The 21,934-nt window shown below is 41.5% G+C and overlaps 1 protein-coding gene across 1 annotated transcript; it reads left to right on the top strand.

Moving 5' to 3' along the window:
- Nucleotides 1-3,985: 3,985 nt before the first annotated feature.
- Nucleotides 3,986-18,272, top strand: LOC114446286 (gap junction delta-2 protein-like). The gene is made up of 2 exons (XM_028421798.1): nt 3,986-4,254; nt 16,414-18,272. The coding sequence occupies exons 1-2, from the start codon at nt 4,184-4,186 to the stop codon at nt 17,276-17,278; spliced, it is 936 nt and encodes a 311-aa protein (XP_028277599.1). The 5' UTR covers nt 3,986-4,183; the 3' UTR covers nt 17,279-18,272.
- Nucleotides 18,273-21,934: the final 3,662 nt, after the last annotated feature.

The raw sequence follows: 21,934 nt of genomic DNA, 5'->3' as shown, positions 1-21,934 counted from the left end.
CACGTCAGGCATATTGATATGCTGCCCCCTTCTGGTGCAGTAAAGCAGCGCAGTGTGAAAGGGAAGCCCTGCCTGGCAGAGGTATAAACCGGTAACATTAACAGAAATAGACATGGATCGAATGCAGTATGACGTTTCTTTAATCATTGTGGACAAAGAACGAGGAAAAGGCTAAAACAAAAGAACCAATTTATAAAACAGGCATGTGGTATTTGTATATTTCCACAAGGGGGCGTATTCACACAGCCACGATTTTACATACTAAGCAAAATGTACGATAATCTCTATCCTGGAAATGACCTGCACTGCCTTTACTGAAATAGCATGCACAGATTTGAAATCCTTTTATTCTTTTTCTTAACTTTTTTCTTTTCTATCCCAATTTTTATTGAATTATGCATGAATACCCTACAGCAAAGACTTGTATGCTAATTGCTGCTAATATAATCTGTCACCTCTAGTTCACTTGACATTTTTGTCCTCTCAGAAGCTCATGTAATGTTGAGTACAGTGTCTAATTATTTGGTGGTAGCATATCGTTTTTGTGCACATGTTGATTCTTATATAGGCTATATATGGGGTATTTTCAGGCATTCCTATAAACATAATAATAGGAATATATTTGTAGGTGCAAATGTGCATTGAAACTTGTTACGTCTATTATTTGAGAGTTTGTTATAAACTAGTATTAGTGATGTTTTCTGGAGCTGTAATTGGTTATCATGATCTCCGGCTTAATGTACAGCTGGTCTGCTGAAGGCTGGAGCCTTGTAGCAGCCTTCAAGGTGACTTGTCTTTCCTTCTCTCACAAGGACAGACCTAAAAATGAACAAACTGGTTTATCATGATTTGATATTAAATTATGTTGCAGGAATTTGTGTTTACAGGTTAAGAGCCTTTTAGATTCTGATGACTGACCTGATCACTAATGTGGCTTTGAATCAAAAGGTCAAAAGCACCCATAATGTGCTTTACCACACAAACAGGAAATGCATGCCAGTTTGTCTTGGATATATGTATATATGTAATATTGTTGATACTTAATCTGTTGTTTTATTATGCTTTTTTCATAAAGAAAGATGTATTACATATGTATATTCATCATTTGTGCATGTCCTGCTGAAACATACAGGTAAAGCTGGGTTACCGCCATTCTTTGAATCCCCACACTTTCCTTCTTTCATTTATTAATAATTGCATCTGATTTCCATATTTTATCAAGTGTCCTTGTGAGGATAATTTCTTTCTTATATAATTCTTATAAACATTACATGCTTAAATATTGATTACCCCTGCAAGATATGTACAGCGCATAAGGGCATGTATCGGTTACGTTGGCACATCGTTGTGAATCAAACTTGAAATACAATATTGTATGTTTTTAAAATCCCCTCAGAATGTGTAAACACATCTGCTTTTCTCCCTTCACACTGGCACCAATATCATTTGTGCTATAATTGGTGTAATCCATTATGATTGTGTGAGTACGCTTTGTGTGTTTATGCCTGTTTGAGCTGGCTGTTCTAGGTCAGTGAAGAGACGACACACCTGCGCCTCCCTCCCTCCCTCCCTCCCTCATCCATGTGCCATTCAGCTCTAAATTCTCTTCTCTGAGCCCTGAACGGCTGATGCCTGTGCTTCAGCTGCTCTGTTTGCGAACCTCTCTCAACTACAGCCATGGTACTCCACTGCCTGTCTCCCCCCTCCATGCTATCCTCAACAACACTCCTACACCATGTGTCCTTGGTAAAGGAAAGACCCCGAGAGCACCCACCACCCCCACCCACCCCATCCTGACGCTGAAGATGCTGAGCTAACAAAATCTCTCGCTCTCTGTGTGTCCCCCATTCAGTCCTCCCCCGTTACTCAGAAACATAAATTTCACACATTTGTAAAGTACAACAGATTGATCTCTGGAGGAGAGTGTTTACAATTTGTCCACTTATTTGCTGTATAATTTTTGTGAAACAGAAGCACACGCTTGTGGTGGTAATACATTTTCCAAAGTACACCCAGAGGCATGCACTTTATTCTGCAAGAAAATAAACAGTCTGTTAGAAAAAGCATGTGATCCAGAATGAAAGGAGCGTAACTAAAACGAATCACAATGCAAATGAATTGAACTTGTCACCTCAAGCCATGACTTCATTCTGATGTGCTGGTCTCATGTCATGCCACTGCATCATTTACTCCTGCAAAACTTGACTCAGTCTTTCAGATGGGAACCCCTTCTGTTTATTGTCTCTGTTGTATTTGTCTCTCATAAAACCATGTCTCACATTTCCTTACCACCTTAATATAAATCTAATGAATGCAGCTTTCAATGTCACACCAAAGTACAATACAGTGTTCATCTCTCCTGAGAGGGACAGCGGAGGACACAGAGGAGGAGGAGGGGGAATGGCCAGAATGAGAAGGAGAAAGAACAGATGAGCAGAGGAAATACAGAAAGGGCATGAGGGTTGGGTCAGGGTGAAATAGGTGTGTTGTCATCTCCACTACAGTACGATGGAAAAATAGATTGGGGGGATGGGGGGGGGGGGGTGTAGCAGATAATTCTCCTGTAATCACCCTTTCTGGAAGCATAGGATAGATGATACGTGAAAGGAAATAAAGAGAGAGAATCTGAAGTGTATGGGAAACACTGCCAAGCTTCCAGACCTGAACAAAGGATTGCAGTAGACAGGGCAGGAGGCGCGGTGAGATCTCAAATCTGTTCTTTTTTCTGTGCAACATCAGGCAGGAACAGACACAGCAGTACGGTGGGAGGCAATCTTGCAAGCATAAGTGAAGCAGAGATCAGGGTAGCAATCCAAGCACATTTACCAGAGGAGGGAGGGAGGGAGGAAGGATGAGAGAGAGAGAGCAGATCTATGAGCGAAGGAGGAAGGGGGGTGGGGGGTGTTGCATGCTCGCAGAGTGTGACAGAGATAGAGCGGTGAACGAGGAAAGAGACACAGAGAGGAGAGCACAGAGCAGGGATGGGGACCGAACACTGAGGCAGAGGTAGCTGGCAGGACTAAGAGCTGCATACAGGCGTGAGCAAAAGAGAGGAAGAAGGAGGAGAGGAGGGTTCAGGTTGAAGGAGAGCAGGAGGGGAGAGAGAGGGAGAAAGAAAGAGAGAGAGGGGAATGCAAGATGATGGAGCCCAGAAATAGGTTTCACAGGACAGCTTTTCATCCCTGCTCTCTGCAGCAGACATGACTCTGGGCATTGGACTGTGCAGAAATTAGCCAGGGGGACAACACAAGACAGCAGGTCTGCAGCATACTGCCTTGGTTCAGCCTCGCTGGATGCAGCAAGGCAGCTGATTTATTACTGAGGAGCTGGGTGGCAGCGTGTTTGCGTGTGCGGCTCTGAGAGAGTGTCAGTGTGTATGCAGGTTTTTATGGGTCCTTGCAACGCTCGGAGCTGTGGGAGCGACCATTCCTCCAGTCATAAAATGACATTCAGCAGGCAGGAGCTTTGTGTGCTGGTGTGGATCTGCAGTCCTCAGTAGGAAGTGGGAGAGTGGGATTCAGAGCTGTCATCGAGTGCAAGTGTGTGTTTATGGTGCTGTTTGCTGAGGTGAGCCAAGGAGGATCAGCTTTATGTGGTGGTGTTTAGGATAGAGCAGCAAGGGTGAAGCCAAGGCAAAGATCCTACACAATGCAAGGACGAGTGCAGAGCAGCGCTGATGGCAGGGAGTGCAGCTGAAGTACAAGGAGTGCCCTGGGGGTAGGGTGGAGGACGAAGGCAGGGACAGAGGAGGAAGAGGAGGAAGAGGAAAGAGGCGAAGTGGAAAAGAGAGGGTGATCATGGCTGTCATACAGTGAGCTATAGCATATGCTGTAGCGCAGAGCAGAGTGGTGCGGCAGGGGGAGGACAAGCATCACTGCACAGGGGAGGGGGAGAGACTGAGGGAAAGAGGAGGGGGAGGCAATCAGCTCAGCACCTCTCCTCCACCAGGAAGAGAAGCACAGCGGGACGGGCCCAGGAGAAGACACTTACTCACATACACAAAGACACACCGACAAGTGGACAGGTCAACGTGTAGAGGTCAAACAGGAGCCGGTGGGACTCAGTGGATCCTCAGGAGGGCAGGCTGGTCCTGGGAGGAAGGAGAAGGGGTCCACCAGGGGGAAGACGGGTCGGCTCCTTGTAATCCTGTTTCTTCGGTCTGTTCTGCCACCTCTCCATCAACATGGGGGAATGGACCATTCTGGAGAGGCTGCTGGAGGCGGCTGTCCAGCAGCACTCTACCATGATTGGAAGGTAAGACAATGATTGATTTTGTGTGTAGATGTTTTCAGGTTGTGTGTGTATGTGTGGTTTTGTTGTGTACATTACATGTAATGTCTACAAAGCCCCCCCACCCCAAGGCTTGTCCCAGTGCTCTCCTCTGTTCTACAGTCCCCCACAGCCTCCCCTGCCCTTTCCTCCTCCCTGCTCTCCTCACTCTTATCCTCCACAGCCATCATTAGTTAAAGGATAAACTAATTGCACATAATCAATATCAGGCTTTACCAGGCATTATGGTTAATTCAGAGTGGTTCCTGTGTTGATACTACCTAATAGCCTAGCCTATTGATAGATTATGCTTGATGCTGTTGGCCACAAACCAAAAGGACATAAGGAAGAGAGGAGAGTAGGAGTGATGGGAGAGGTGCGGAAGATGAAAGGATGGTGAGCAGGCAGGTGTGGAAGGTAGAATCAAAGGAGGAGTAAATGACGACCAACTCCCCTTCCAAAAAAAAAACAAAAAAGTTCATTCAATTTGCTCCTATGGTCAGACACCAACTTGCATCACTGTGATCGTCATTTGTCAGATTTTGAGTGAGATTGGTTTGTGGTGGAGAATGATGAACAGATGAGCTTTTAGTTTGATTAGCAGTGGAGACATGCCATGGAGACATGCTGTAAAGTCTGTGTGAAATATGTGCTCCACATCATCTCTGTGTGATTCATTAAATGCAAAAGTGAAATTTTCCACCCGCTGAACACAATCCAAACGTCATGCTGGGATGCTCGTTTGGAAAAGTTAAGAGTCAGTGAAATCTGAATGTAAAGATTCGTAACTTAAAAATTGCTCTTCAGAAAAAAAGAGATATAAACCATAATGACATGGAGTGTGATTGCACTGCTGTGCTCATTAACCCAAATCACAGGTAGTCTACAACAAGGGCATGGCCTAACCATGTCTCTGCCCCACTGGCTTTTCGTCAGAGTGTGTTTCTTGCCCCGTGTGTAAGTCGCAGGAGAGAAATGGGGGCTTATGTGTTCATTGACTAAAAGCCATAAAGCGATATCTGCACCAGAGATGATGTGAGCTGCATTACACTCAAACCTCTGTTGATCAGCGATCTGAAACAATGTATGATGGAGATTTTCCTTCCAACCAAAAACTACACCAAGTTATTTCAGCCAGTTCTTCCTCTGTGGTTCAAAGTGCATTGACCAATGAAATCACCTGGTCTAGTCCTCAGGTGGAATGAAAACCTGCATGTTGACTTGATTTAAAGATGCATTAAGCAAAAGTTTTGTATCATTTAATCACATGACTCCCTTCCACATGTGGGATTGGTAGTGTTGAGATAATCACTACTCCACCTTGAATCTCTACTAAGTCATTGTTTTAGTTCTCTAAAGGAAAAAACAAACAAAACAATGTCGGCTTGTATATGAAAGTGTGCAGACGGTCTGGCACAGAAGCTAAAAGAAGCTAACGGTACACTAACAGCGAACAAAATGGCACTGAGCCGAAGTCACTGGTGAAAGAAATCCGACGTTTAGTAGCCCAAAAAAAAACGCCAATTTTTTTTCATGCCCTGGAAGAGCAAACAAGGGCTAAAAAGCCTGTGAATATCGGAATTACATTCAACAGGTGGCCAGAGAAAGGAGACCAAAGGGATGTCCGTGTTGCACTGTTTCTGCTGGATATGTGAGTAGGCAACTGTTTGCTAACATGTTAGCCATAACAACTTGATAAGCTAGATGCTAACTGTTGTGAACATGTTTTTGGAGTCTTTCTGCCCCCTAGTGGTCAAAAATTACTTAATGCAGCTTTAAAATCCAGTCCTGGCAGCTGAATCAGAAACACCCTGTGAGCACAGGGTACAAAGAATGCTGAAAATTCATCTCTGGATGATCCAAGTCACCTTCAGTCTGTACAGAGGCACAGAAGCAACTCTCAATTTGTCTGCTACTTCTTTTAAAAATACTCTGATGATGGAACGGTTTAATTTGAGCTATATATGTTGATCATGCACTTCACTGGCTGAACATTAAAAAGGTGTTTGGTAAAACGAGTGCTGCTTGTATGGTTCATACTAGAATAGTCATTTATGCACCAGTTTTAAGAGTGTAGATTGATTACCAAATCTTCCAAAGTGATGATGTCAGAAAGTTGAATGAGAACTAGTGAACAAAAAGTCACATAGGAAACAGCCTGTATAAAACCCACAGCTTTGTGCTGCTGTGCTGAAGACAGTGACATGCTCTGTAAATGATCCCTTTGTGTTTGGCTTCCCTCAGACTGTGTTTGTCCTACATGGCTCTCTATTGGACCCTAGAGCATTAGCTGTAACATTAGCTGCTTTCCAATGGGGTTTCCTCCTTCTCTGCTTGTCAATGCAATGTGAGCCAAAACACATTATGCCTGCAGTCTCTTTGTACAGTATTTGTAAGTCCTTTTCATCGTAGGTCCCTGAATTTGATCCATCAACATGGTTTTGTACAGTTTAGTTAGAATGCTTCAGCTCAGTCTTGAGAGAAGAATGTGTAATAGCTTTGCTGGTCCATATATATAGCCCAACATATAGTTTTACAATAAAAGCTTTTGTAATTGTAAGATGTCTTGTTCTTCTTTTGTTTTTCATGCATTCAAAGGCCCACTATTGAGTCAAACAGGCCATTTACCCAGGGGACTAAAGGTCAAGTCCCATGAAGAATCACACATTTATTTTTCCAGAGTTAAGTTCGTATAGGTTAGACAACAAAGTTAGAGAAAAGATGATGGTTTGGGTTTTATTTAACTCTACTTAACATCTCATGCTCAAAAAAGTAGGAATTTCAAGTTTTCTGTCAAACATCATGTTTGTTGCAGTGGACCTTTGCAGCCGTTACACATTTTTCAGAGAGAGTGGGCTGCCTGTTTGTAGACCATCTAAACCTGGATTGGAGAGTTCTTCAGTTTGCACAGAGAGGCCGTGTGTTAGCTTGTAGCAGTAGTCTGTGGTAGTCTGGATGTGGGCTTTTTATCTATAGAGATGCACTTGTAGACATCAGACATTAATAGGCAATCACAGGGATGATACAAAAAATGGCTAGAGATTAACGACTTGATTCCTAATCCTAAGCATGTGTCTGCATGGTCACGAAATCTATATGACACTTAACATTTAAAGATAAGAAAGATGTTTCTGGATGTATCAGCAAGTTGGAGAATTGTTCACCACAGGCACAGTTTTTGTGCTCTAAAGGTGCCTCCTAGATTGTTCATGAGCAACTCCACACTAAATGACATATGGAGTCAAATTTGTTGCACTGACCTCTATGGGTTGAAAGATTCGAGTCTGTTGCACTACTGACCACACCCAACTCTCCAGTTGGGTGTGGTCAGGTGTTGTCCCGTTGCCCTTGTGAACACAACCAACTGTGATGTAGTGTTGCACTTGCGTGCATTGTGAAGTCCTGTACTTCACAGGGTGTGGCCGAAGCATGCAACCACTGCTAGATGGCATCACAAATAGGATGTTCAGCCTGTGTGTCATTATATTCTGAAGAATCTGCATGTGTGCGCTTGCAGTTCAAAGGATGCCGTTCCAAAGTACAGAACAGCGATGTCTCCCAATGGTTGAAAGGTCTCCCCTGCATCCGAACTTTGGAACGTGGTTGCATGTCAGTCATCTTTTTTTTTTTAGTGCCACCATGGGAATGTAGATATTATTACCAGACAGCTAGACTGTCTAATCCAGCTACAATTAAGCAGTTCCTTAATTGTAGGTTTTAAGCTAACCTATGCCCCGGCATAGGACAGACAATTAGCACAGGAATACAGAACAGTGCTAAAAATAAAAACAGACCGACTTTACGCAGTGGCATAGGTTAGCTTAATTGTGGTCTTTGAAACAGACAGACAAATGGAGAGTTGCTTCTGTGCCTCTGACTAACCACAGGTGCCTTGCATATTACAGTATGACTCATTCAGAGATTAATGTTGTGTATTGTGATTTCCATATCAAGCTTGACTTCTAACTGGGCGATGTACGGTGTGTGCATGGATAAACATTGACTGTAATCATTAAAGTTATCATTGTCAAGGCTGCATTAACCTCATGTGTATATCGACAGTTATAATGATGCTGGAGCTGTCAGCATTAGATAACAGAAGCTTCAGTATGACGTACAGTGTAGTCTTTCATTAGGACAGACGAAGATTCTGCTCTTGATGAGCAGCTGGAGATGACTAAGAGGTCTTAACAGAACCAGGGATTCATATAGATTTGCACATGTAGTAAAAGTACAGCCTTAAACAGGTTATTAGTTTGTTATAATCTGCCAAGGACAATTTTAGTCGATTGTACATTATACGGAGCTCTACATGCCTGACTGTCGTTGTCCAAAATAAATGTGCGTGTATTTATTACACATATGTATACATATATGGCACCAGCAGCCTTGATAATGTTTGTGGTCGTTTCATATGTCTCACAGCTTTGTACACCTAATAATTAAATGTACATATTACATATTATAAATGTATTCACATAAATACATCGAAGTCTGCAACTGGTTGCACTAACGTATTACTTTGCAGCACAAGCACAGATCCCATATTAACATAATATTTTATTACTGTTTTAGCTCTTATTTATTTTTCCTTCTTATCAGCCCACTATTGGAACACCTTTACATGAAACAACCTTTATTCTAACTAGACAGATCTTAGTTTGTTTACTCTGCCTAAATCTCTGTCATTATCATCTCTGACTCTGGACCTTCCTAAATCCTATAGTAATTGCTGCTTCCTATATTTAGAACACATTCAAACACAATCCACTTAAAGGCAACGACTGTAAAATGTAATATGCTCACATAGTAAAACATATCCTTTTTTCTGCGGAGCACAGGTGTGCATGTTTGTGTGTCAGAAAGAAAAGATTCCTTCTACCGTGAGGGAACGAAGCCTTTGGTTAGAGTCATATACCTTGCAGGTATAAGGAGAGAAAGCAGTGTGTTGATGCATCTTGCCTAAAGACTGCATTGCTGTAGTGAGGTCAGCGCTAAAGACAAGTAGAGCAAAAAAAAAGAAAAAAAAGAAGCAGAGATAATGGAGGACTAGAGTGATCTAAGGAAGATAAAATAATAAAGGTTGCCAGATGGATAGAGAGGGGATGATGGGAGCTGGAGAGGCAGAACAAAAAAAAGATGGGCACAAAGAGGAGGGGTGGAAGAAGGAGACAGAAGACGGAAGAAAAGTTTTCCCTCTGCAGAGCTTTAGTACTGAAATCTGTGTCAGAGCTGCTGACTGACCCTGCTGCTGCTCAGGCTGGCTCAGAAAACCGCCTGCACACACACACACACACACAAATAAACACTGCATTGATGAGATTTGCTAAAAATACATCAGACCTTTTACTTTTTTAATTTCATACTCATCTGAGAGTAATGTGAGGTTGATTCTGAGAGACACCGCATGCAAAATTAACCTAATGCAGACACAGCAATACAGGTGTGGCTGAATGAACAGCAGCTTTGATAGGAGACGGAAAAAAACTCTGCTGTCTGAGCAAATAAACACATTATATATGTCACATTACATTTTATGTGCTGCACTTCAGTAAGAGTCATAGGTATTTAAAAAAAAGGAAAGTTGATGCACTGCATCCATTTGTGTATTACACAGTGAAACCATCTATTATTCATCGTCTATCACTTTCCACTTCAGCAATATTAATCATAAAATCTTAATAAACCTTATGTGGCTCCTGTTGCAAATGCAACTGATGTCAAGACATTAAAAATGTATGCAGAGTTGACCACCTATTTAATGCAGTGGACAAAGTGGTGTACACAATATGCTCTTGTTGCTCTTTAGTGCTGTTTGCACTTGAATGGCTGGAATACAGACAGGCCTCTTTGCCCTAAAGTTTTTCTCTCCTGTAGTTTTCATGGCTTTCAAGTGGGTCAGGATATCCATGAGAAGGAGGCATCCTACTTTGAGAAGGGCATCCTAGATCTCCCAAAATAATCTGAGATGAAGGAACGCTCCGCTGTAAAATCGAGGGCATCGTCCTGTCTAATAGCAAAAACCAGAATATAGCTCATGTATCATTAATAGTCATTTTCCAGGATAAAATCTATAAAGTCAGAGATGATTGTGTTGCAAAGCAAAACAGCTGCATCAATATCTCTGTGTTTGACAGGATTAGTAATCTATCATTCTGCAGCACACAGCGGGACTGTCTTTCAAATCAAAGCGTTTTCCTGCACTTCCAGAGTTGTTATTAGTTTCTTTGTGCAGCAACGCCTGATGTTGAATGCTATTGATTATACTGTTTGACAGGGGGATTTTGCCAGTAAAGCTGAGCTCAGCTTTCATTCAGCACAGGCAATTATTCATTTCAGCAACACATCAGTGGTGTGTGTGTGTGAGCTTTACCAGGCGTGTAATGTTTTATTTTATGCATATTAAATGAAATTTATATTTTTATGTGTGGTAAAATTTCATAATGAGGTCAAGACAGGTTGTGATCAAATACCAAACCACTTAATGTTAATGATCGGAGCCATTTATTGTTGTAGTCAAGTGAACACAAAAGCGTGTATTGAAGGGTCTGATGAAATCACCACGATTGTTTATTTCATTAGTGGTGGAGCCATTTCTGCTCACACCTGATGCACCGACAGACAACACACACATTCAGACTGTGACAACATACATTCTTATTCATAACAAATTTCTACAAGTGTACTTCAAATGAAAATGTAACTCAGAAAGACATTTTCAATCACAGTGAATCATCATCATGATGCCTCTATGAACAGAACATGCTCAAAGACAGCTTTGATTAAACTGTGTAAATATAGAAAAAGGTGGCAAGTGGAATTAAAGGTGATATTGCACAGAAATTCAGAACACAGCAGCTCATCAAAAACACGATTAACCTGCCAGAAAGTTAGCAGGCTTGTCTTCAATTCAATGAGTTCAAGTTTTTTTTAGAGCCAATTTGTATAGAGTCTTTTACAATAGGATTGACTCCGGGTGCTTTACATAAACCCACAGTGTATCCAGTATGAAATAAAAACTCTAATATGTGGCAGTGTTTATCATTATAAACATTTAATTGTTCATGTCCGGTCAGATCTATTTCTACAAGCTGGCCAAGTGGGGCAGTCAGTATGACTGGAGAGGTAAAGTCATGTGAGTCCCATGTGCTTCTAATTAACCACAACAAATTTTAACGCATGACAAATTACATGATTAATTTACATTGATCTATTCAGATGAAGCTATGAATTGTCCTGCTGTACGTCCATACTGCATAGGGACAAAAGAGCTGATGCATTCTGGGAACTTTCTAACTGTAGATGTAACAATAACAACCCGTTCTCACATCACATACTGTATTATATTTGTGCCAGTTGTGTAGAATCAATTGAAACAAGTGCTCAGTATTCAGAGAAGTGAAGCATGATGGGATTTCTATATGCTGTGTTTATATATTGATGAAATCAGCTGAATATGCCAGTTTGGATCTAAAGGAGAAATGCTGACACCATACGTATGAATATTTTAAACTTTTTAGTTTCAACAGAAACACTTCTGCATAATGTTCGCCTGCTTTAGCTTGAATGGAAGTGAGAGATGAAAAGATAAGTTAAGATGACATAAAGACAAATGGGATGGAGGAAAGCTGCATCTGGTATGTGCTGCATCATCATCATCATCATCATCGTGCGTGCTCAGGCATTGCTATGGTTTAGTTATATGTGAAATCTTTCAGGAACTGCATTAAAAACATAATTCTGATATTGGAGTCTTTGTTGTCAGGACTGAGATGATGTTGATGTCAGTCTGGGAATAATTGGCACTGATGCCTGTAAAGTCTCCTCTTAATTAGCTCTCACTGTTTCTTCCCTCACTGAAAAACCTACTGAAAGTCATTTCCCTCTGAGGTGTTGAATGAACAGTTGACGTAATTACATTTTAATATGTGTTGATTTTGCATTGTAAGATATGAGAAGATATGATAAAAAAAGCCTTAATAAGTTAAATCATATAGAAATCATCCTATTTATTTAAACCGCTTACATTATACACTCATATGTTTCAGCTGAAGTTTGCCTTGCATTCATCACAACGACTCCTCAGGCACTCATGCACGTCAGCCTGATACGTGGGCAACACCTTAAACTATTAAAGCAGTTCAAGTGAGGATCAGTGATGAGGGGCGGGAGAAAAGAAATGTCTGCACTCTAATAATTAAGCTGCCTCATTTCTCAGCCCAGTAAGGTCTTTATTCATTATGTGCTGCCATCAGCAATCAGTGGAGCTTATTATTGAGAGCGTATGGGTGGGAAGAATATTTTTATCCACAGACATTACTGCAATCCTTCATAAATATGTGCAAATATACAACCTTATTCATCTTGACTCACATACAGCATACAGTAAAGCAAGATTTATTACAGTCACGATCTGTGTCTGAGAGCAAGTGTGTGTTGGTGTATACAGTTCTCCCTGGAGGTTGGCGGCAGCAGCTGCTGTATGAATGAATGTATGTATGCATGTGTATGTATGTGAGAGAGAGAGTGTGTATTTAAGCCTCAGGGAAAGACAGAGCTAGCTTGTCCAGCCGACACACCAGCTGACAATCAGCTGCTATTACACTACAATCTTACAGGTCAACCAGCTGACCTCAGATCAGTTTGAAGAGCAGCACAGTAATGAAGCAGCAGGTCTTTACTTCCTCTTTTCATCATCCTTCTAGACACTCGAGAACTCTTAGAAGAAGAAGAAGTTTCATTTGTGAGCGCCGTCAGATGAAACACAGATGGATCTATTTTCTCTTAAATCCTGTTAATTCTCCTGGACAGTGTTTGTTGGCCTCCCACAGTGTGATGATCCTGAAGTAGTCTGCAGAATTTATGGAACATTTGTTTAAATGGCCCACGTAATACAAACCGTGTTGTGGTTGTGTTTTCATTTTGAACATGTAAGTTCATTTTTATATTCGGCCCCTTGCGTTTAAGATACTTTAAATTCTATAAAAAAAATCTTCATCATTCTTCATCATTTATGATGGTTATTGAATATTCTGCAGGTTCAGGCCTCCGGGCTGTCTTGTCCCTTTCTGCTTTAACTTACAGTATTGGCTAGTTACTCTGCAGAACTTAAAACACTGATGTTTGCAGATTACCTCCGTGTGCTGCTTTCTGCTAATACAGCAATCTGCCCTGTGCTGATTATCCTGTTATCCAGCAGCAGAAAACACACACACATACACAAGCACGCACAAATACACACAAGCTGGAAAACAACCACACAGAGTACTCGATACATGCCATGGATTTTTTTTAATGACAAAAATGCGGTTCATTCTGAAAGTTTTTAGGGGAACAAAGCTGCACCAAGAAGACTGCTATAATATGTGTCGCAGTTCATGGCATCCATCCAGTCATCTATTAATAGTACACTTAATCAGTCCACATGTAGATCACAGGCTTTATCTTTTAGGTGGTGATGGGTTAAATATAGGAATTCAGATCTGTTTTATTCGGCCTTAAAACAACTGTTGACAATTATTCATACAGATCATTGAAACCTTCTTAGCAATAATCACGATCATTACTTTCGGTATGTCATGTGATGTCATGATACGGCAACGTGTCTAACCTTCTGTGGTCCATCTACTCAAAACACAACATATACAGAGTAGAAGGTCCAAAACCATTTGCATTTGCTTTCAATAAAGGGGGGATGAGGTCAAGAATTGTTTTGTGCCATGTTGAAACAGGAAGCCGACAAACTAAATGGATGCTTGGAACTGTTTTCATGACATTTTCCATTGATTTGTCTAACCCAGAATACACTGGTTGTAATTATAGTGGACAATCAATCAATAACACAAGCTATCACTGCAGATTTAGTAGAAGCGTCTCACCTTTAGAACTAGAAAACAGCTGCACAGTGTGGTGTCCATTTCTGTTTGGTCACATGGTGCAGTTTTACATACAGACGGATGTACTGGTTTACATACAGCTGTCATCACTACTGTTGTATTTTTGAGTCTTTATATTAAATATTTTAAATTGACAGGTGCCACTATAATAAGCCTCAGATCAAGTATATATGTGTGCATGAGACAGCAGGTGATGATGTCCCAGAATGTGTTGTTTCCAGTTGACTGAGTATACATTTTTGTCATGTATAAATAGTCTGATTCAAACTGTTTGTTACTAAAACAATATAGAGAAAATTGAAATATGAATGTTATATTCCTACTATAAAAGATCTGCCCAGTCTTTGAGCTTGTGTGTGTGTAAACAGGGACATGAACAGCAGGCAGACTTAGTGACATTTAGTTAATGTTATTATGGTGTAGTAATTATCAGTGGGATGAGAAGAACCAGACCTTCATAGAAACACGTGAATGCAGACATGCTGTGAGCTACCCTCCATCCTGTTACATAGTTTTAAATCAGCTGGTTCTCACACTGACACTTAACACGAGTTAGTCGTTTATCCTATATTACTTAAGCAAATATTTGCATATAAATGAGCAGTGTCAACCACAGATTTGCATCCATAAACAGTATGCGTCAAATAACTCCTTGTGGTGCAGAGAACCATCAATATCAGGCCTTCAGTCAAATCCACTGCTGTCAAGCCACACACGTTGCAAAGCATCAGACAGTGACTGAATATATTTATGTAAATTACATGCAGGACCTGCATTTAACTTCTGGAAGACTGAAGGTGCAGCTTTATTCTCCTGCATTTTCAAACACACTAAAAGTCAGTGTAGCGTACACACTCGCAGCTGCTCTGCACGCAGGCGGCTGGACGTTTTTGCCATTTTGCACAAGTCACACACATGGCTGACTCCCCCTCTTTGTCTCTGTGTCCTCGTCTGTCTATCTCACACACATAAAGACATACACAGACACGCGTTCGCAGGTGGAGCAGGAACTGTCCTGCAGCGGCACACTGCTCTATTTTAAGTCTTTTTTCACACTAACACGTGCTCTTCTGCTGTATCCCTTACCTCCATTATGTCCCCTGAACAACTACATGGTCAGTGACTACATTTCTACATACTTACCTTTCACTAACATGCAGATTGACCATGAAAAAAACAGAACACCAGCGTTTCATGTGCAGATACAAATACTAAATGCTACTATCCTGTTCACCCCCACTCCTAACCCACCAGGGGCCTTCTCCCATCTATACCTGTCAAGTAATTGGCTCCTCTATGCAGGGAGCATACACATCCACTGCACTGTGGCATAAATACCAGGGAGCCCCATGATGCGCAGGCTTTCCTCACTCATTAGAAAAAGCTGACTGTGCAGCCCTAAAGCCCCAGTCCTCCTCCGCAGTGCCCATGCTGGATCGCCACCAGAAGATAGCAGTACAGCACACCAGTCTCTCAGAGCTCCTGAACAGCAGCTGCACTGCTCTCCAGATTCTCTGATCCCAGGACACAGCTCTCTAAGGCTGCAGCAGTGCAGTAATGATGCGCGATGGGAAGTCCTGACAGGTGTTAGAAAATGCTCCTTATATGCAGCAAGCAGAAATTAACAATAATGTCTTATTGTGAGGTTTCATAGATATTTTACTGTGACATTTGTTGGCCCCAGTATACACAGGAATTTAACATTAATTATACAATGACAAATGGAATGAATACATTGGACACTGAATGTCATAAGCATGCATTTGCCATCGGTTGTGTTTTTTTTGGCTCTGTGAAGATGAGTGTGAAACCTTCATCTTCTGACAAAACCCTCCTCTTTTATGATGATTAGTGACCTGATGCGTGCATGCTATCTAGAGCATAGCTCCACCAGCCCACAGAATTGTTTTTTTTTTTTCACAGCAGCAGAGTGATAACATGTGCAAACAACACACACACATGAACACACAGACGCAAACTCCAGGCTTAAGCAGACTCTTAGCTTAAAAAAGCAATTTTCTTTCTATTTATCTGAAATGTTTTTTAAACACAAAGTGAATTAAATGTCACACTCTACCCTTAGTTTCAGAAAATCCAATATAAGAAACATATTGCAACAACAATCCAATCACTGGTTAGATAGAGAACCATACTCACACCCATATTTCCTCAGACTCTGTGCATTTGCTCCTTGTTAACTGATTATTCCCTCTTTCTGCACTTTGCCTCTCCTTCTGTCTCTCTGCAGGATCCTGCTGACAGTGGTGGTGATTTTCCGTATCCTAATAGTCGGCATAGTGGGCGAGAAGGTGTACGAAGATGAGCAAACCATGTTCATCTGCAACACCATGCAGCCCGGCTGCAACCAGGCTTGCTATGACAAGGCCTTCCCGATATCGCACATCCGCTACTGGGTGTTCCAGATCATCCTGGTGTGCACACCAAGCCTGTGCTTCATCACATATTCTGTCCACCAGTCTGCTAAAGCACGCGATCGAAGCTACTCTCTCCTGCACCCTTACATGGATCACCACGGTCATGGTCACCATGGTCGCCATCACGACCACCATGCTCGCAAGCTTCACTCTCGCAACATCAATGGCATCCTGGTGCATCCCGACAGCAGTAAAGAGGACCATGACTGCTTGGAGGTCAAGGAGATACCTAACGGACCCAGGGGTCTCCCACCAACACACAAGAGTGCTAAAGTGAGGCGGCAAGAAGGCATCTCCCGTTTTTACGTTATCCAGGTTGTGTTTCGCAATGCACTGGAGATCGGCTTCTTAGCCGGCCAGTACTTTCTGTATGGTTTCAATGTACCTGGGATGTTTGAGTGTGATCGCTACCCGTGCGTGAAGGAGGTGGAGTGTTACGTGTCCCGCCCCACAGAAAAGACTGTGTTTCTGGTCTTTATGTTTGCAGTAAGCGGCATATGCGTGCTGCTCAACCTGGCTGAGCTCAACCACCTCGGATGGAGGAAGATAAAGACGGCCATCCGAGGTGTGCAGGCCCGAAGAAAGTCTATCTGTGAAGTGCGCAAGAAGGATGTTTCACACCTGTCCCAGGCCCCAAACCTGGGCAGGACCCAGTCTAGTGAGTCAGCCTACGTCTGACAGAGGCTTCTCCGCCTGGGGGCTCGAGGACCTTTTAAACATTGGAGAAGAGCTTTCCCCTGGCCCCAGACCCGTGATTAGTAGGGCACAAAACTCACCACTGCATTATTATTCAGGAGCACAGACTCTGTGTTGTCACAATGAAACAATACTTCACTAAGTAGAGATTTTGACACTTCAACAGAGAAGAATCACCTTCCTGAAAAAGGCAACTGTGTTGCTGTCACAGAACTTACACCTAAAGCTTACATGATGCCAGTCCTGCTCTGCCTAGGTGACACTAGGTGCCTTCGAAGAACCCAACAGATAAAACTGAGCAAATAAAAATAGCCTAATATTAAAATACTGTAAAAATAGACTGAGGGTACATTTTTTCAATTTCTCTTTTGCCTTTGCTCTAGGTCAGAAGTAATCCCCTCGTTTTACAATTATGTGCATATGCAAGAGCTTAAGCGTGTGCATGCATACGCATGTGTGTGTGGGGGGAAAAAAGCCAACTTCTGACTTAAGTCAGTAAATTGAATGCTAAACTAGTCTGAGAGGAAGATAATAGTATTTCTTATAAACAACAAACAGATTCGTTTAAACAAACAGAAACTATCAGCACTAAAATGATCAACACAATCAACTGGACAGTATTTGTCATCAGCGTACCAGCCTTTTTTTCTTTCTTGCAACTGTCTTCATATTCTTTGTTGCATTAGGTGCCAATCAGACTGAAATTTGGGAGGATTTGCTCAGAGAGATAGAGAAGCAGAGTGCATTGAAGATGAGTTATATATTTACTTTTCCAACACTGTGTTGATGCAGTGCAATGCTCCCAAAGCCTGCAAGGCATGCTGTTTACTTTCATAACCCACTGAAAGCAGTCAAGAAAAGTTTGCCAGTGTTTCTACGTTGGATCATGAAATGTGTGAAGCTGCTGTCTGAAGCTTACAAATGGAATTACATAAAGACTTTTTTTTCAGTTAAACAGGAAAAGTATTGTATTCACAAATATTTTAACGTGTAACCTCAAGCTTTTTTCACAAGCAGATTTGGTGCCATATTTCAAAGTTACTGTACATAAGAGAAATGTAATAATGACACTTAGCCTTTTCCCTATGCGGTATAGTTAGGCTTTACTTGGGAGGGGCGCAGGGGTTTGGGTGGTTATGAAGATTAATCATAGATTACCAGCTTTAACAATATCTATTATTAATGTGCTATTTGTTATGCCTTCACCCTCTAATGGAGACTATATGTTCCAAGAAGTGTTTCTCCCGCTATGGACTTTGAAAAGGCATGTTACTGAAGCATTAATAGAATGGATAGATTATGACATGTAACAAAAAAAGAGACTGTTTTATTTATTTGCATCCTGCTCCTGTGAAATGTAATACTCAGCATGCATGAAGAAGAAAAATATAAAGAGATATGAACCTAGAATTTCATTATGGGAATATTGAAAGTGAATACCTGAAAGGCGCCACAACTGCAGCAATAATAATAATATTATAGTATGTGAAAAATAATATGTGAATAAATTATTATGCAGTGATTTCGGCTGTGTTGTGTGTTTATAACTACACATCACATCACACACATTAGATTAAAAATCAGGCAACACAATGATGATTAAGGCTATGACCCGCTGATGAAATGACCTGCTTCCATTTGCAGTATTATGAATTGATTATATGTGATAACCCTCCTGCAAAGCTGCACAAAGCCATCCCAGTTATCATTCTGGCAGAGAGCACAGAGCTCAAACCTCACACCAGCAGTTACCAGTTATTGCCACAGAATGTCTATATCATGATAAAAGCATGACAGAGGAAGCGTTCACAATCACCATTTACATCAAACATGGCGTACTTAACCCACAAAAAACACTGATCAATGATCATTATATGTTAAATGAGCTTTTTTTTGAATGAGCACTTACACAGTGTCTGAGCATCACACTGTGGTGTTACTGTAACATGGGATGTATTGTTTGCTTTCATGCTGTGAAGTATACATTGTACCTATATGTATATCCACCCCACAGGGCTGGGTACAATCCTTTCAGCTACACAGATTTAAAACCTGCTTTAACATTTATAATTCAACACTGAGAAATGATACATCTATGAGAGACACATCAGTGCACTCTGTGGGTTTTTCTGTTGATGAATTATACATATTTAACCTGTTCATTTCCAAGATATAAGGCTCCTGGGTAAAGTACCTCAAAACCAAGCAAGAACTTCCCGTTGTGGTTTTGCGCCTTCATAACTTTCTTGTTTTAGTCGTGATTTTTTTTTAAACTGTAAGATGTCTCAGACAGCCACAGTGTTGTTTCTTGGACTCATCGACAGGTGGGGTATTAGATCGGACCTGATAATTTCAGTAATGAGCAAGGTTACTGAGCGAGAGGAGAGAGAGGTGTGGGGGCGGTGAACCTTTTAGCGTTATTAAACCTTCAGTCAGTGAGGGCAGCATGTGACTGTGTCCTGGGAAATACTGAAAGCCTAGTGGGACTTGAGGAAGAGGGACAAGGGTGATAAAAAGAAGTGTTAATAAAGTTGATTGTGTGATAGCATGTAAAGTAATGAATGTTATGGTTATTCATTCACTCAAAGGCCGCACTGTCTTCTTATTGACATGTGGATAGCTGGCATTGACTCTCTGCTGTGTGTATAATATGCATAACATCAACAAGCACCCAACATTTACACACACACACACATACAGAGAGAGAGAGAGAGAGAGTCAATAAATGCCTAAACAAAAGCACTGCTGAGGATGTAAGCAGGCCGGTTGCTGTGGTGATGGGAGGGCAGTAATGATGTTAAGCACCACAGAGACTACAGCAGTGGAAGGCAGAAACAGCACTGCACCACCTCTCCCATCTCCTGCCATGGCTCTGCCGCAGCACATCGACCTGCACAAAGCTCTCATTCATGGGGGAATTTAGAAGCATCCATGGTTTTAATGATGACAGTAATTTGGTGTATAACTGGATGATACTGTGGCTGTACAGTAAGGTGTTTGTATCTGAAACATTTACTTTTCAAAACACTAACCACATAGCACATTAGTACAAATTCTATATGCTCATATTACAAAGAAACATATTTGTTCCAAAACCACATTGGTGCACTTGCCACTGTCTATTAAGCTCTGTGTATTCACAGGAATACATGATTCATGTATTCATTAAAATATTAAACAGTAAAATTAAACTGATTAAAAATACAATGGTCAATACAATGGGGTTATTGTGTTTGTATTTTACACTTGACCCACTCTGCTGCTCTGCAGTATTACGAGTCAGAATAAGTAGATTCTTTTCTTGTGCTTTTTCCAAACGTATCACATGGTTTTCATGGTGATAAGTGCAATCCAAAATAAAAGATTAATTTAAGCACACAAACACCAAGGACTGAAATCTAGATTTGTCTTGTGCTTTATTCTTCATTATCACTGACTGGGCTGATTTTGCACCATGTGACATTTACCAATAGTACCTGCAGCATCTGTTTGTTGCAGTCTATTTAAAGCCTACGTGTCTTACTACAGCTGTGTCATGTATCGATCACATAGATAAATGCTTTTTTGCCCTTTGTGTGAGTCTTTTGGTGTAATCCCTTATAAATCCTAACAAGTGTAATAATGTTTGTTGCTCATGTCACAGTTGCCCTGGACCACTCTGACTGTAATCCCTTTGTATACAGATCTCATTTTCACAAGCGTGGATATTTGCTTCTTTATAATCTGTGTGTAGAACGAGTGGCTGGCGTTGACTTGAACACAGATTCCTCTTCGCTTCCTCATCCAGTGTTTTTCTGCTCCGTGACCTACTCTCCACAGCTGATTCATTATAATCCTGGTGATAAGATGGCACTGGGAGGGGAATCATTTCATTATTCCTCTCCTGTGTACTTTTGATGTTTCCCCTGCTGCCTCTTCATTCATTCATAAAGATGAAAATGGACTTGGCTTATTCTTCTCTGGAGCCTACTCCACCTCTACTGTCCCAATGTCTCGGATCATCAATTTGTGTCAGTCTCTATTCGGCTCTCTGCGAGTGACTGGGTTTCCTTTGTGATGTGCCTGCTTGGCACTGTCTCTTTGCCCTTTATCTCTCTCTGTCTCCATCTGGTCCTCTCCTCCTCCTCCTCCTCCACCATCAGCTGACTCATTCCTATTTCTTTCCACTGCCTCCTCCACCTCTACATTTCGTTCTGACCTCCTGCCTTCCTGTGACCTTCTCTGTCTTCATTTGTCTACACCTGCTCTGGTTTTGTCCACCTGGATCTCATGTGAAATTGAAAATGTATTCTCTTGGATTCAAGTGCTCTATTTCTTCACTGGTGATATCTGTCAAAGCTGCAAAAGCTAAAATCCAGAAGACGATTCCCTGTCCCTCCTCTCTCCTAAGGATTTCCCTGTTCTCTCACCACAAAGGATTTCCTCACTTTTCTTCAAAGAAACAGATGAAAAAACTACCAACAATTTACCAGCTTTCATTTCCTCCTTCGCTCTCACTTGCCTGTCTCCGCAATTTATAATCCTTGAAATATGACATATGTGGAGCACACAACATGTACGCTAGATAATACCTAAAGCTGCAACATCCTTCATCTTCAGCCTTATAGACACACTTGACTATAGACTGTACTGGCATCT

This window comes from Parambassis ranga, chromosome 14, assembly GCF_900634625.1.
Source record: "Parambassis ranga chromosome 14, fParRan2.1, whole genome shotgun sequence".
Lineage (NCBI taxonomy): Eukaryota > Metazoa > Chordata > Actinopteri > Ambassidae > Parambassis > Parambassis ranga.
Note: the sequence above shows the minus strand (reverse complement) of the source record. Positions and strands in the feature narration are given on the sequence as shown.

Excerpts from the sequence above, each read along its gene's own strand:
- LOC114446286 (XM_028421798.1), top strand. The coding sequence starts at position 4,184 with ATGGGGGAATGGACCATTCTGGAGAGGCTGCTGGAGGCGGCTGTCCAG. Across the intron at positions 4,255-16,413 it reads CACTCTACCATGATTGGAAG|GATCCTGCTGACAGTGGTGG; the intron begins GTAAGACAATGA and ends GTCTCTCTGCAG.